This window comes from Cannabis sativa, chromosome X, assembly GCF_029168945.1.
Source record: "Cannabis sativa cultivar Pink pepper isolate KNU-18-1 chromosome X, ASM2916894v1, whole genome shotgun sequence".
Taxonomy (NCBI): Eukaryota; Viridiplantae; Streptophyta; class Magnoliopsida; order Rosales; family Cannabaceae; genus Cannabis; species Cannabis sativa.
The window spans coordinates 18,179,770-18,196,483 of NC_083610.1; the positions used below are offsets into that span (position 1 = coordinate 18,179,770).

Below are 16,714 nucleotides of genomic sequence, written 5' to 3' on the forward strand. Positions count from 1 at the left end.
TTCATCTATGTTAGAATTTTTTACAAAAATTAGACAAAAGTTTCTAAATTTAACAATCTCAGTAGTTCGAGGAGAATTTTTAACGGCCAAAAAAGTTCATGCGGCACGATTTAGTACATGTCAAAGTTCAGGGTGAAAAATTACTAATTAACTTAATTTATATATATGTTCACGTATTAAATTATTAAAAAATAATTTAATAATATTGCTAACTAATTAAAAAACATCACTTTTCAATAGTACTAAACACTAGTGCCCTATTACTCAATTTTAAATTATGCAATGAGCAATACTAAATCAATGCTATCTGATGTCACCATTTTAAGAAATCTCACATTTATTAATGTACGCAGTTCCAAAAAATAAATAAAAGACAACAGACAAAACTTAACAAACCAAAACTTGATGAGTGATTTTATTTAGAGAAAAATAATGAGTACATGTACAAGCCTGTTGAACTCATGAGAGAATTTGTCCCATATGCGTACATATGGTATATTTAGGTATCCGCATACATATATCCCTACGCCCATATCTCCTGTCTCACTTCTTGTATCATTTGTATATTTCTTATTTGGTACTTAAATATAAAACAGAAGAGTATCTTTAATTATTATTAATTCAAAATGTTAATTAACTAAGCAAGAGGACGCTTAATAAACCCTAGCTACAAAGAAAGCCTCTAATCTAAACTATATATTCATTTATGTATTATTATATTATTTTATATATAGTGTCACCCTTGTCTCCATTATCGAAGAATCCACCCACCAAAAACGTCCAAGTAATACTTTGACGTTAAGTCGTCCTATGTTGCGGGAAGAGGATACAACTCCATTTGAAAATGAGAGAATCAAAACAAAATTATATAGTGGCATCGACACGTATATATACGTTTTTATATATATAAAAAAAATTAATTTTGAGCCACTTAATAAATTAATAGTATTATATTTATATTTATATTTAGTGGTCCCGTATCTAGGGTTCATAACTAAACTTAATAAACCGCAAACCGGCCTGTAGTATTGGACAATATATAGCCATTGCTAAAAATTGATTAAATCATGTTAAATCATAGCTTTATTATGGTTGTTATTAGTCTCTCAGTTTTTTCTACTTGCTAAATTGTGGTTAATTCTTTAGACACATCTAATTCTTTACAGCTCAATTATATAAATATATAGGGCCAAATTATGATCCTAGGGTTACGGTACCCACATTTCCCTTCATGAGATTGGGACCCGCTCTTAATGGGGCGGAGATTCTTTTCTTCGTCTAAATGGGAAACGGGGTGAAGACGAAGATTATTTTTTGTCCTCAAATGTTAACAGGAACGAGAATCACACTTCTCACCTCGATAGGACCTGTTTAATATTTTATTTTATATTTCTAATAATATTTTATAATTTATATACGTTTGAATTTTTTTAGTATATTAGTATCCTTTATATGAATTTTAAGTTGTGTTTTAGATAATAATTAATTTATTGAATAATAATTAATGTGTAATATTTTAATTTTTATGTATTTTAATATTTTTGTATATTTAAATTTTTATTATAAAATTTTATTTTTTTCATTAAGGGATTCCCCGCCCTATCCTTGTCCCCATTAGGGGATTTCCATCCCATTTTTAATGGAGAATAAGCGGGGATGGAGATAAAAATCTTAATAGGGATGGGAACGGGAGAGCATTCCCCACTAATTTCTCACTCCGTGTGCATCCCTACTTGGGCATAGACCAGCCTTGTAATAATTGTAGCCATTAGATTGAAATGTTATAAGATTTAAGGGCTCATTGCATGTCTCAATAAATTACTTTATAATATTAATTTATAAAATGAAGGATAAAAAGAGTACGGCTGGTTTTCGATTTTAATTTGTACTTGAATTTAATTTTTGTCATCTTTAATTATTTTTCGTCCAGTTGAAGTAATTGAGCTTCATCTATTCCACATGTATTCTCCTTCCATTTTTATCATTTCTCTCTACTTCATCTACAGGAAAGAGCCTTCATTTACAAGAAAGGGCAAAACGAGTCAAACCAAAAAGATTCTCATCACTTCATCTATACCAAAGGCGAAGAGAGTGATCATCGTCGACGAGGAGCCCTAACATATTATACTAGACAAAATTTTGAAAAATTGGGTTATTCTATTAGGGCTAGGTTTTTTATTTTGGGTAGGGTTTTTTATATGTGGTCATAATAGGGACGTTGATCATCGAAGTTTTGATCTTTTTTAGACCCAATTAACTCAAAATGGGTTGGGTCGTGATTTTCATCATTTCACAAAGGGTGACTGTTCTATGATTCTGTTTTAGATTTGTTTAACAAAAAACTTTAAGTACGTACCATATGTAAATGGGTTTGGATCTGTTGTTAGAGACTCATTATGAGTCTGCTATTTCAATCATTTATACTTCCTTAGTTAGTTATTAGTTAGCTATCTATCTTCGTGTTTTGTTAGCTTGTAACTATCTTTAAACTTGTATATATACTGCTCATTTGTTAATAACAGAATTCATTCAGCTCAATTCATTCTCTCTCTCTCTCTCTCTCTCTCTCTCTCTCTCTCTCTCTCTCTCTCTCTCTCTCTCTCTCTCTCTCTCTCTTTTTGTGGAGGAAGTGAAAGAAGTGTGCACTAGTGACGAAGACCCCACTAAAACTATTAAAGTGGGAAAGAATCTGCCCTCGGCTGTAAGAGAGAAAATTGTCTCTACAATAAAAAAGAAATGTGATAAACTAGCCTAGAGCCAATCTGAAATGCGAAGGTAGACTAGCTGACTAATATAGAGTATCTCCGCGAAGCTTTATATCCAGTATGGTTAGCCAATCCAGTATTGATCCTAAAACCTAATGGAACCTGGAGAATGTGTATGGATTTCACTAATGTAAACAAAGCTTACCCAAATGACTATTTTTTACTCCCACGATTAGCTCAAATGGTTTATGCTACTTCACGATATGAACTTTTGAGCTTTATGAGCATACTCCGGTTATAACCAGATCAAAATGCATGTGGCTGACCAGGAGCACACTAGTTTTCAAACTGATAAAGGAATCTATTGCTACACGGTTATGCCATTTAGTTTGAAAAATGTCAGAGCCACATATCAACGCCTTGTTAACAAAATGTTTAAACAAGTTCTAGGGAAGAATATGGAAGTCTATGTTGGTGAGATTGTTGGAATTTTATGCCCTAAATAAAACTCATTTCAATATAATCTTATTTACTACCAATAGAAGATTAGAAGTCATTTAAGTTACATGTTATTTTCATGCTTATGGTTTAATATATAATTTCTGATAAATCTAAAATATATAGTTATTCACAATAAAATTGAAATCATTACAGTGGAAGGTAATTGTGATTATATGCTTCAAAAGTGTTGTCCCATAATTTATTAGTGCACTGGATTTACATTGACGTGATATTAAGCAATAAAGTTTACTTACACCTTGGATAAGTGTTATGTCCTTTTCAAGGCATTGGTAAAGTATGCTAGTATCAAATATATGGAGTATACATCGGACTCGACCGATATTGAACTTGGATAAGATTTCATAAACTTACCGTTATATCTTTCTAAGTCAATATAACTTAGTTGATCTTAGATCAATAGATCTTAATCCCTAGATGGTTAGGTTATAGCTTAAGTGTATTATTTGTGTTCTTCAAGTTGTTTGTTAAAGCTGACCAATTGGATCGGCCCAATACTTACATCTTGGAAACATGGTAATACAATTGAGTGTGAGTGTTAATCATAAATACAGAATCTATAGCTTTATATTGACATAGAGTGAAATAACGATTTCCTTCGAGCTTGGTTTAATAGACATAAATAGAAGAGCTCTTGTTTTAGTAATTATATCAGTTTACTGAAATATCATTTATGGAAAGTTAAGTGTTTTAAGGATAAAATACCTTAAAGGGTAAAATGGTAAATTTATCCCTACTCGATATAAATCATCATTAGAGGATTTTTGATTATTTAGATTATAACAATGGATAATTAATAGCATATCTATATTTAGAACATATAGAGCGTTCTACATAATTAAGAGTGCAGTTCTGAATATATAGTGGAGTCAGGAGGAAATAATAAGTTAAGAAATTTATTCGCTAAATGATCTAGAACTACTTTTTGGAAGCTTGATCATAAAGGCCCATGGTCCCCACACTAGTTGAGATAATATTGGCTTGTAAACTCAATTAATTGGTTTTAATTAACCCTAAACCCTGAACCCTAAACCCTAATTATAATTCTAAATTAGAGTATGTCTTACTTATGAATTTTTACTAAGGAAGGGCTTAATTGAGAAGAAAGAAGGTTTTAGGGTTTATTTGTTAATTAAGAGACTTTATAAGATCTAATTAATAAATAAGTTAAATGATAATTTTATTTGATAATTAATTATAATTATTAAATAAATAGATTTGACATTTATAGGTTTAAAATTAAAATATGACATTTGTAAAAGAAAAGATAAGTTGTTAAATAAAATAACAAAATTGTAATTAGTGGGGTCCACAAGCATGGCCGACAACTTAAAGGATTATTTAGCCATTCTTTATCTTTTTTAATTCCATATAATTTAAATCCTAACCCCTAAAAAGAATGCTTTAAATAGAATATGAGAGCCTCATAACCTGATAACTCATAATTAGTCTATTTTGTCAGAAAATTGAAAAGAGAGACTTCTCTCTCTCTCTCACTCTTTTACCTAAGAATCTTCTTCATACAAATCTCTCTCTCTCTCTCTCTCTCTCTCTCTCTCTCTCTCTCTCTCTCTCTCTCTCTCTCTCTCTCTCTCCTTTTTAAATTTTGAAGCCCTATAGTGATAGAGTACCTTGGAAACTCATATCAAGTCAGTACTCAATCATAGTGTGGAAGATTGTGAAGAATTCCAATACTTGAAGGAGATCAAAGTTTAGATATTGTTATTACTCTGCGACATAAAGGAACAACGGTTAGAGATCTGAACAGAAGGAGCCTTAATATTTTGCTTCCATCAATATAAGATTTTCTAGAACTTTATATGTCTTTAATTCATTAGTTTAGGAAATTCACGTTTAGGATGTTAGATTATAGAATATTATCAAACATACTTATTAGTAAATCTAGATCCTGGTAAAATAACTTCCAATAAACATGCTAGTAAAGTGAAAGACATCCATGAGTCATAACGAAGATTTAGAAGAAGCATTCTCTATCATCTAAAAATATGGAACGAAACTGAACCCAAGGAAGTGCACTTTTAGAGTTTCTTGAGGGAAATTCCTAGGATTCATTATCAATTCTAGAGGAATCGAAGCAAACCCGGAGAAGATTAAAGCTCTTCTAGACATGCCATCACCTCAAAAGCATAAAGATGTTTAGGCTTTAACTGGGAGAATTGCATCACTCAGTAGATTTATCTCTAAATCAACAAACACAAAAAATTTGAATGGAAAGCCGAGTGTGAAGTAGCTTTCCAAAAACTCAAAGAACATTTAACCAGGGCCCTAATATTATCTAAACTTGTCAAAGGGGAACCATTGTTTTTGTACCTGGCATTTTCAGATCATGCCATAAGTCGTGCTTTAGTGTGAGTAGAAGGAAAGGTAAAACTTCTAGTATATTATGTGAGCAAAAGATTACTGGGCGCGAAGTCCAGATATCCAATGATTGAAAAGCTCTCCTTTTGTTTACTAATTGTTTCACGAAAGTTAATACCATGCTTTCAAGCCCATGCCATTAAGGTACTGACAAACCATCCTCTCTGTCAAGTGTTGCGAAAACCAGAGTCATTTGAAAGACTCATGAAGCGGGCAATGCAGTTAAGCTAGTTTAACATCCATTATCATCCTAGAATATCCATAAAAGGTCAAGCTTTGGAAGATTTCATTGTTTAATGCACCGAGATGGAAAACAATCCAGAGGAACTCATCTTGGAGCTAGAAGTCTGGAAGACATATTTAGACAGAGCATTGAACAAGAAAGGTTTGGGAGCTGGAATCATTCTCTTCTCTCCACAAAAACATCAACTTCAAAGTGCACTTCATTTTGAGTTTGAGGCTTCCAACAACGTGTTGTGGTAATTTGCACACACAAGTGTACATATCGTAACAAGTAGTAAACTCACCAAGAGTGAGGTCGATCCCACAAGGATTGTAGTTAAGTACTTTAAAATTAAACTTTTACTTCTATTTGGTTGAATAAAAATTAAGAAAGAAAATTAAAGTAAGAAAACTATTGGAAGTAGGAAGCAAATAAATAAAGGAAATTAATAGTTAATAAAAACTAGGATTTCGATTTTAATTGTATCTATTGAATGTGCCTTAATATGATTATATTCTTATTATCAATTTCTATGCAATAGCAGATTTATTAAGGTAATTTATTGTCTTCTCAGATATACAAATCTCAATTACATGAAAATTTTCTACTCTCGTGATAAATTAAACATGTAACAGGCATTAAACACAGAAACCCTATAAGCTATCTAAACTATATAAGTACTCTCGTCCTATATATCGAAATTCAGTTCTATTTCACTATAGTATAATCGACACTCACTTCTTAGATCTCGCATCTAAATCATAAAACAGTTAATTGATGGCAATGCAATTAAAAGTAATTAAGTACGAATGAAACAGAATACATAGATACTGGGGGAAAATAAATCATATTAAAACTATAAAGCAATGTCAAACAATATCCATCTAAACCCTAATTAAGTGTTTATCTACGCATGTTCATTGTAGCAAAATCACACATATTAACTTAATGAAAGAGAAGAAGATAGAGAAGAAAATAATGCTGACCAGTTTTGACTTCGGTCTCTGAAATTCGTACTCCTTTTTTCTTCTGAATTGCTTGACTGAAATCAACTCCCGTTCACTCTTTATATAGGCATTGAGGGACTAAAAAGATATAAAAATGCATATGTTTAAATTCTTATTCGGATTTGAATTGGGAAACCACAAGACCCACGTGAGAAAAATGACATTTTGCTACTAGAGAAGGGGCGGGCCGCGATGCCACTTTGGTTGGGCCGCGACCCGTATGGCTGGTGGTTGTTGGTATTTTGGTTCTTTTACATAGGCGGGCCGCGACGCCAATTGTGGTGGGTCGAGGACCGTGTGCTCCAGGTGCCTCCGTTTTCCACGCAAAATATCTTTTTCTGGATAGGATTCCGATTTTTCTTTACATTGATATTTTTATGCGAACTTTTATCTTTTTCTGTTGATATTTTCAAATCTTTATCTATTTTAAATCTACAAAAGAAAAAGATAACAAGCGTAAAAATGCTCCAAACACGAGTAAAACTAAATTAAAAATATACTAAACTTAATCTATAATTAATACTAGAAATAACCTAACAAATTCCCTCAAAATAGACTTTTACTCGTCCTCGAATAAAACACTAAATAAACATTAAATAAGTCAATATCCAAATCATGAGTAATTTTCAAGTAGCTTCAATAACATGATTATGAAAAATTTCACTTATACATATAATCTAGAATTTCAGATCAATTACACCCTTGACAAAACCCTTGCAATACTTTCTATTCTCCACTACTATAGATTAATCCACAAATAAGAATCAGAAGGTCTTTTTAAGGTTGCAATACTTACTATTCTCCACTAATATAGATTAATGCACAACCAAAATCTGAAGAATAAGCACTTCCTTATCATCCTCATCCAAATAATTTAGCACTTCATTATTTATTTATGATATGTGGAACAAGGTCACTACGAAAGACTTCTTCAGGTCCTCTTGACATTTTTCCTTCATGATGACAAGTTTATCCTCCAGCTTTTAGCATAATTTTTAGGCTTCACAGCATCAGCTTAGGCCTTTCGAATCTCCTCTTAGCGCACTTTTGAGACTCCTCCAAAGCCTTCTCTACCTCTTTGAGTTTGGTTGAGAGATCAACCTCAATATTCTTAAGATTCTCCAAGGCCTCTTGTTCAACAGCTTCAACTTTTTGTTGGAGATATTGGTGATGCCACAATTTCTTCTCTATGCTGGTATATGCTATAATCTTATCATTAAGGGCCTCTGTTTGAATATTATAGTTTTAGGAAGAAGTTATCGATTTTCGCTCCAAATCCTTAATCTTAGCCTGGAGATCAGTTACTTTCACCTCAAGAGTGGAAAAGTGAGAATGAGCCTGGTTGTAAGAATCCTTGTATTTACTGGCACGCTCTTTCGCCGCCTTAGCAGAAGTCTTGTAGTTGGACACAACATTGTTAAGAGAAGCTTCAACTCTTTGTTTGATCACAGTTTCGTCTTGAGACTTGACATCGCTCACAGCTTTAATAGCTTGGTCACATTTAATCTTTAAAGTCTCAACCTCATAAACTAGCTTTCTAACTAAGGCAAAGTCGCTCTCCACCATTAAATTTGTTGGTTTTAATGGTACTAAATTAGGTACGCAGTGGGAAAATTCACATTATTTGATTATCATTGTACCATAGTCCATTTGATCTCCAGATGTTTATACATTAAATCTAAACATAAAATACAATATAAGAATATATACCTCTTGATGAGTATCATGGTATCCTCAAAATTTATCGTATGTTGTATCCTTTTGGTTGATTAGAAACTTACACCGTAGTCTTCCAAATCGATCCACCACACACAAGAAACTTATCGTATGTTGTATCCTGAGTTAAAATGAATTCAGTCTCTGCTGAAAGAGTTACATGTACCAATTATTCACAGTCCTGTCATTTGGGTTGATAATCAAAGTGTAACAGCTTTAGCAGCTAACCCTCTCTTCAATGCTTGGTCCAAACACATAGAAATTGACCTCCATTTTGTCAGGGATTAAATCATCGACAAGCAACTATCTGTCCATTATGTTCCTGCTCATGATCAAGCTGTTGATGTCCTCACTAAAGCTCTTACAATAGAACGTTTTCTTTACTTGAAGTCCAAATAAAAAATGGTGTCCACACCATTTCGTTTGCAGGGGATGTTAATATAAAATCATATTAGAAATTCTGTTATTGTTAGTTACTGTTGCATAACAGAATCTATTTGTTATTTTCCTTTTCTTAGTTTTTAGTCTTCTTGTAATGGGTGTATTTGTATCTCTATAAATACCTATGTATTGTTCTGTTAATAATTGAGCTTTGCTTTTTTGCTTCTTTCTTCTTTTTTCTCTCTCTCTCAAATTCATCTTTGAATTTTACAATACTCTATACTCGTTAGGGAAATACCTATATAACTTACCTGTAAAAAATAATAAGGCAATAGGGTAGGGTATGAGTACACTTTCTTTTTTAAGATAGGATCGTTAAATAAGTTCATCCTACCAGTGATGGACCCATAATTTTTTTTTTTGTGGGGGCTTTTTATTATTAAAAAATATTTATACATATATTATAATCACTCTTACCAGATTTATTTAATTTTGTGAGGACTTTTCTACTATTTTGGTCTATAATTATCAAATTAAAAAAAAATTAAATTTAATTTTTTAAAAAACAATATTTTTGTTAATAGAGGCTATAGCCCCTCCATTAACACAAGTGGGTCCATCCCTACACCTTACCCATTGTCATCCCTATCACTGATGGAGGTACAACACAGACGTGAACTATTATATACTCCATAAAAGAACCTCACATAGAAGAATCTCTTACACATTAATTGAACACACATAGGATTATTTCCAAGTATGTTGATAGTCGAAGGCTCTTTCTAGAGTAAGGTATGCCAACACAAAGGACAAATACGACTAAGGACATGTTAGGAGTACGTTGTGTATGTCTTCAAAGGCTGACAAACCTTAGTGGCAGTACAAGGAAATAGGAAGGGTACATTAATTATAGCATCAACAATGGTGTAATTTTTATTATTGCATGTTTAAGTGGATCCATTGTCACCTTTTATCTAATCAAAATTTTTTTATCTTAAGTAAAAGAAAAGGGCAAAGCACTGTATCTCTCTACCTTTCTCCTCCACATCACTACTCTCCCTTGACCCACCCCTAATAAGCAATTTCCATTACCAACCCCATTAAACTTGCTCTTAGGTCATATCACCACCACCTCCCACATAAGTCAAGAGTACCAAATTGTTTTCTTGGGAGCACTACTATAGAGCCAATAAAGCCCTTATAAATAGCCCTCATTTTATTTTGAAAAATTTGTATAATATAGGCTTTGAGAAATAGAATTACTTATCTTCTTTACCATTGTTGTTATTTTAATACATACTTATATATAGATTTTTTGGCAACTTAACTTGATACCAATTCTTATTATCAACAATATGTAAAGAAATAATTATACACATGGTGTTTAATTTCAAAAAAGAAAAGATTTTTTTTATTAATTAATATATATAGGTAGAAAAAAAATAATTTCTAACCGTTCATAAAGTTATTTTTATAAAAGTTAAAAAAACAATTTTTTTATTTTTACACTTTAAAACAGTTTTTTTTATATGTATTTTTATAGAAACCCACGTAGTAACTAATTGAGGAATTTAAATTACAACTAAAATTCACATAACAACCCACATAAAAATTACCGAGCAATTCAAACCGTATTTTTTTAAAAAAAAAAGTAAGAAAATAATATATGAGATAATTCTAAAAAAAAAATAATATATGAGAATAAATTACTATATTAATTAATAGATGATATTCTTATCCTTTCTAAACAGTGGTTTCTAAATACCTCCATCAATCATAAAACAATACAACAAATTGATAATTCTACATTAACTTTTATCATATTTTTATGAGTTAATTAAATAATATAATCCAATTAATAAGAATTAATTTAACTAAATATTGCGCGCCAAACACAATTTATTGGTAATTTCCAGATAAATCATATTCTCATCTTTAATTAGTATTCTAAACAATCATATATATTAATATTTTGAACATCTAATACTCAACGACTCATAAGTAATCTCAAACTGATTAGTTGTAATATCATGTAAATTCTTCAAGACACTCTGTATAGTGCAGGTTAATCATGTTTAAACCCTTAGATATTGAACCACTTGAGCTAGCTACAGAGTGTTCGTGTGTGTTGAAGGTCCTAGATTCGAGTTCCAAAGTATATATAGTTGTAATATATAAACACTTAAAAAAAACACATTAGATATTGAACTATAATTTCTCATTATATATATATATATATAATTATATCAATCCTTGTACTACTACATAATATTCTGGTCAAAAAGAAGAATGAGACACTGTAATTTTACAAAGCCTATATACACATACATCCTCAAACTGCATATTAATCTATATACACAGAATCTATGATATAAATATATAGAATGATCAAGATTAGATATGTATATTTTGTAATACTTGACCAAATTCCATATTACATATATATATATATGAGATATATACAATATATAAAAGATGATGATCGATTAATTATGATCAGATTCAGCTCCAAATCAATTAATTATAAGTTACTAATTAACAGTCAAAACAAGATGTAATCTCAAAATACAAATCTTATTAAAAAAAACCTAATTTGAATATCCCAACGAAACCATATAATCAAAATAATACAACACATATATGAGATTGGAGAACTGATCTTATAATTAATTATTACCATACTCAAAACTGCCTTGAAAAGGAATTATTATTATTGCTCCTTTCAAGCACATTAAACTCGAGTGAAGCATTGTTATTATTATTATTATGTGAAGAAACATGAAGATGCCGTTGATGATCATGATCCCCACTACTACTTCCTCCAATATAATTGGAATTCATCATGAACTCGCTATTCTGATTATGATTATTATGATTATCTTGATCAAGATTACCTTTGTTGATGGTATTATTATTAGTATGATGAGCTGAAGATCTCTCCCCTTCAAGCTCTCTAAACTTGAGCAAATACCTCTTGAGTGGCTCGGCGTAATCGTCGAAACCGAGGGCGGCTAACGCCCAACAAATGTCGTCTCCGTTCACCGTCTTACGCTTCTCCTTGTGGCACTTGTCGGAGGCTTCTCCAGTGACAAAGCTTATGAACTCAGATACGCATTCTTGCATAGTTTCTTTAGCTTCTTTGGAGATTTTTGCATTTGGGGGTAAAATCTGCTTCATGATTCGTCCAACGTTGGCTATTGGAAGCAACCGATCTTGCTCTTTGATAAACCCATGATGATCAATTTGATCCTGATGATGACTAATATTGGTAGTACTACTTGGTCCCCCGGATGAGCAATTATTGTAGTGATGAAACCCTTCTCTCTCTCTATTATTGCCTAAATTATCAACCATATTCTCTCTGTAGATCGATAATAATTAAACAAAATTAAAATCTCTCTCTCTAAGCCTGCCAAACACAGACACGTTGCTCCTCTCACTCTCTCTCTTGATCATCATGATGCTTTATATATATATATATACATAGATATGTGTGTAGTGTGTGTATAAGAGCGCACGCATGTATATACATGTGTATAAATATACGTTCAGTTTTGTGTATTTTTATATATTATATATTAATAAAGTACTGTTGCTAGGGTTAATTAAATATTAATATCATATGATGATTCACTTGAAATAATATAAGAACTATAATAAGATCGATGAGCTATATGGTATAAATTTTGTTTGCCATATTATAAATTAATTAATATATCACCACTTATTAATTAGGGGTCTTTTCAATATTATACCTAAAATTGATTTTATTTATAAAAATACCTTTAAGAAAATTATTTGCACAAATACCGATTGCCACGTCAGCATAAATACCGAAATATAAAATAATTACCGAAAATTGAAAAAAATAAAAAAATCTCGCTTCCAGAAATTTTAGAGTTTTGCCAATTTTAAAAAAAGCAACCTTTTGGTTGCTTTTGATGTAAATAATATATCAATTAGTTACTTTTTATTAGAAAAAAATTAATTCAAGATAATTTTTTTCTCATACACATTTGGTTGCTTATTTTGATCAGACAACTTTAAAATTAATATATATAATAATTTTCATATTGTAACTAATTCTATTATGTTTTAGATACTATTTGGTAACTTTATAAGTTTTTTTATTAACATATTAAATTCTTTTTATTAAATAAATTTATTATTAGTATACTATATTTTAACTTTTAAATACAAAATAATAAAAGACTTTAAGTTAAGTTATGATGTTACTTGATATGTTAAAGTTTATTAAATTTTAAATTTTATTACTTTTTGTTACAAAATATAAAAAAGGAACAAAAAAGTTTCTTTTAACACATACTAAAATGTAAGAGAGATATCTAAATGTTAGAGGAAAAATAAAAAAAACTAAGAGAAATAATAAATTTAGAGAAAAAGAATAATAAAAAAAATAATAATAAATGAAGAAGATTTTTTCAAAAAAAACAAATTAATAAATAAATGAAGAAGATAATAATGTCAGAAAAAGAAGAAGTAAACAAAAAGGAAAAAAAAAGTAAAAAGATAAATATTGGAGGAGACTTATAATTTCTTGTTTAGATTTTAAATTATAGTGTGTTATTTTGTTGTTTAATAAACCTTAGTCTAACTTTTAATTTTAGTCATTTTTTTTGTAGCAGAAAAATATATGCTTCTAACATGTTAAAATGATCACTTTAAAAAATAGATTATAATAGTGTAATTTTTGTGTCCAAATAATAAATTGCGTGGCTGAAAAAACTTTTGAAATAAAAAAAAATAAAGAAAGTGAGAATAATAACAATTTGTGTCGTTTATTCACATAATTTTTTTTTTTTTAAAAAAAATCTGATTATATATCAACTAGGAGAGTCAATAAAATGTAAAAGAAAAACATATGGTTAATTTTTAATTTTAGTAGGCGTGTAGCGGTATTGAAAACAATAAAATGGTCTAAGAAAATTTCATAAATACAATTCACGTTGATACATATAATTATTTTTTTCTAAAACTACTAATTAGATTAAAAAACAAAAAAGAATGTAAAATAATAATAAAAAAAAAATAGAATGTAAAAAAAAAAAAGTATTTGATCAACCTAGTTTACTGTTATTTTGAAAAAATAAGATTTTTATTAAAAAAAAAAAAGCTACTGTCTAGAAAAAGAAAAAAAACAAAAGCTAGCATGTAGGCAGAGTTTAAGAGAGAGAAGCAATAAATATACATTGGTATACCTATAAAAAAGAAATGCCTAAATTGTGAGTATTAAAATAGGTAAGGGTAAATTCTTAAATAATTTAATAATAATAGTTATTGGTGCAAATATTTCTATTAATTATTGTGACGTAATCAATTAATATTCGATGTATGTTAAATTAAGTTTTTTATTTTTATATACTTAATTGTCAAGTGATTTAACTGTAGTAGACTTTTTTCATTTTTTCTTTTTTTTTCCAAGAAAATCAATGTAACTCGATCGTGACCCGCGCTTAAGTTGGAAAACATACAACAATTATGTATCATTGTTATTTTATTTATCTTATTTTTTTTTTGTTGACAAAGTTGGAAAACAATTCTTAATTAATTATACGAAATGGTAATTAATTAAAGATGCAGCTTAGGTAAGCTACACGAAGTGATGACGTGGAGATGAAATTGGTCGGTATATATAATATTAAATATAATTATAGTATGACTATAAGTAGACTGATTAATTACTTGTGGAAATTAAAGAAGAAAACATGATAAGAATAGGGTTTGTTGTTTGTTGCTCTCTATATATGTATACTATATATATACCTAATTAAAGGCTGCTAATTAATTTGATTTAAAGTGAAAGACTGGAACATGTCTATGGATAAATGGTCCCCCACCTTAATGATCTCAATAAGTTTGAAACTATAAATGCTTAAAAAATTCATGCAAATTTGAATTTGTGGAGTAGAACATATGCACGTGTGATACAAAATAGTGTACGTATAAATATATACATACACACACAACCAAATTGAGACATAAAAAGAAGGGATTAATATTACGGATAAATAAACAAAAATTGAATAAGGTTGATGTTTACCTATCTTTATAGAGTTTTCACATGAGATTATGTCACTTTGTATATATATGTATATTATGATGACAAATCAAACATAATTTACTTAAATTAGTAATATTCAAAACTTTAATATTGTCATCCTCAAGAACCTGCGCCACCTGGCCTGTTATATACATATGTAGAGATATATGATGATTCATTAGTTTTAAGATAATAATGTTTGAAGGATGAGATTAACATGTGGCAATTTTACCTATAAATTTATTTTTAATGGTGTAAATCTTATTTCAAACATAATAAATATAATACATGGTACACATTAATAGAGGGGTCATAATCTTGATCATTGTGCCTATTAAACCTTCCCTACACCCAACTTTCTGAAAATGACTATTTGTGATTTGTTTAGAGTTGTTCAATAGTACTAAAGTATACCCTATATAACTTTTTCTTTCTATGGGGGAGAATTTATCTCATATCCAAGGTTTAACTTGTGATTTAACATTTTTGTTTAAGGGAACCAACCAATTAAAAATTGAAACGTATGACTAAAACTTATCAACCCTATAAGACTTTCTAGAAAAAGATTATTCCTCTAAAAAATATAAGAACAAGAATATTGCTATATTTTAAAACAATTATTAATAATCACTAATATATTTAAAAATATGTAGTTAAAATTAGTAATTTTACATCATTTTAAGTGAAATTATATTCTTTTGTGAGTGTATTTGACACTACTCTAAAATATTAAAAATATATATACAGCGCAGAAACAGAAACAGTATCATAAAAATTTTTTTAGTTTTTTTTTTCTAAAGAATTAAACATAAAGTTATATTAGAGGTACTAAAGAATTCATTGAATATATATGATTCTTTTGATGAACAAAAAAGAAAATATAATCTATTAGTTTTTCTTTATAAATTAGTTTGGCAAACAAATGAGAAGGAAGAAACATGGAAGTCACATAATTAATTATGTGGTATAAAGTATATTTTGCATCTTGAACATGACCTTAATCACAGTCATGTACTCATGCGAAAACCAAGACATGTGCTGTACTAGACGACAGTAAAATTAAAGTAATATTTTCTTTTATTAATTATTGGTTAATTAGTTAATAATTGTCATTATAGTATATAGCTGTTACAACAGGGTATACTACTACATATATTAAGCCAGGCATTCTTTTCGAGTGTCAAATTAAGAAATAAGTTTGATTTTTGTACTTTTCAATTTTGGGTACTACATATATAGTCCTATACAATTTGTTTAATAATTATTACACCATGTGATATAGATGAATAAATATTATAATTAATATACCATGTGAAACCAATAGGTAATGTTTATAATTAGCTTGCTAAATTGAGTAATAAATATCTACTTTAATAATTCAAATTACCATATTTATCCAACTAATTTTATTAATAGTTCCTATTAATAGTGTAGTGTATACATCACTTTATAATTTTTTATAATTTATGTTTTAGTCACAAGTAACATTTTGTTGTGACTAAAAATCACATTTAATCACAAAAAAATTATTTTATTATTAAAAAATTATCACTAAAAATAATTTTATTTGTAGTGAATAAAAAAACACAACCATCAATATATAACCGAAATTATTTAGGAAAATAATAAATCAATTGAAAAAAATTATTTTGACAATTAAAATAATCAAAAAAATTATTTTATAAATAAAATATTTACAAACTGAATAAAAATGGTTACAAGT

The 16,714-nt window shown here is 29.2% G+C and overlaps 1 protein-coding gene across 1 annotated transcript; it reads right to left on the minus strand.

Annotated features, from left to right (window-relative positions):
• Window positions 1-11,417: 11,417 nt before the first annotated feature.
• Window positions 11,418-12,552, minus strand: LOC115707280 (nuclear transcription factor Y subunit B-5). The gene has a single exon (XM_030635195.2). It carries the CDS (start codon window positions 12,282-12,284, stop codon window positions 11,613-11,615), a length of 672 nt encoding a protein of 223 aa, XP_030491055.2. The 5' UTR covers window positions 12,285-12,552; the 3' UTR covers window positions 11,418-11,612.
• Window positions 12,553-16,714: the final 4,162 nt, after the last annotated feature.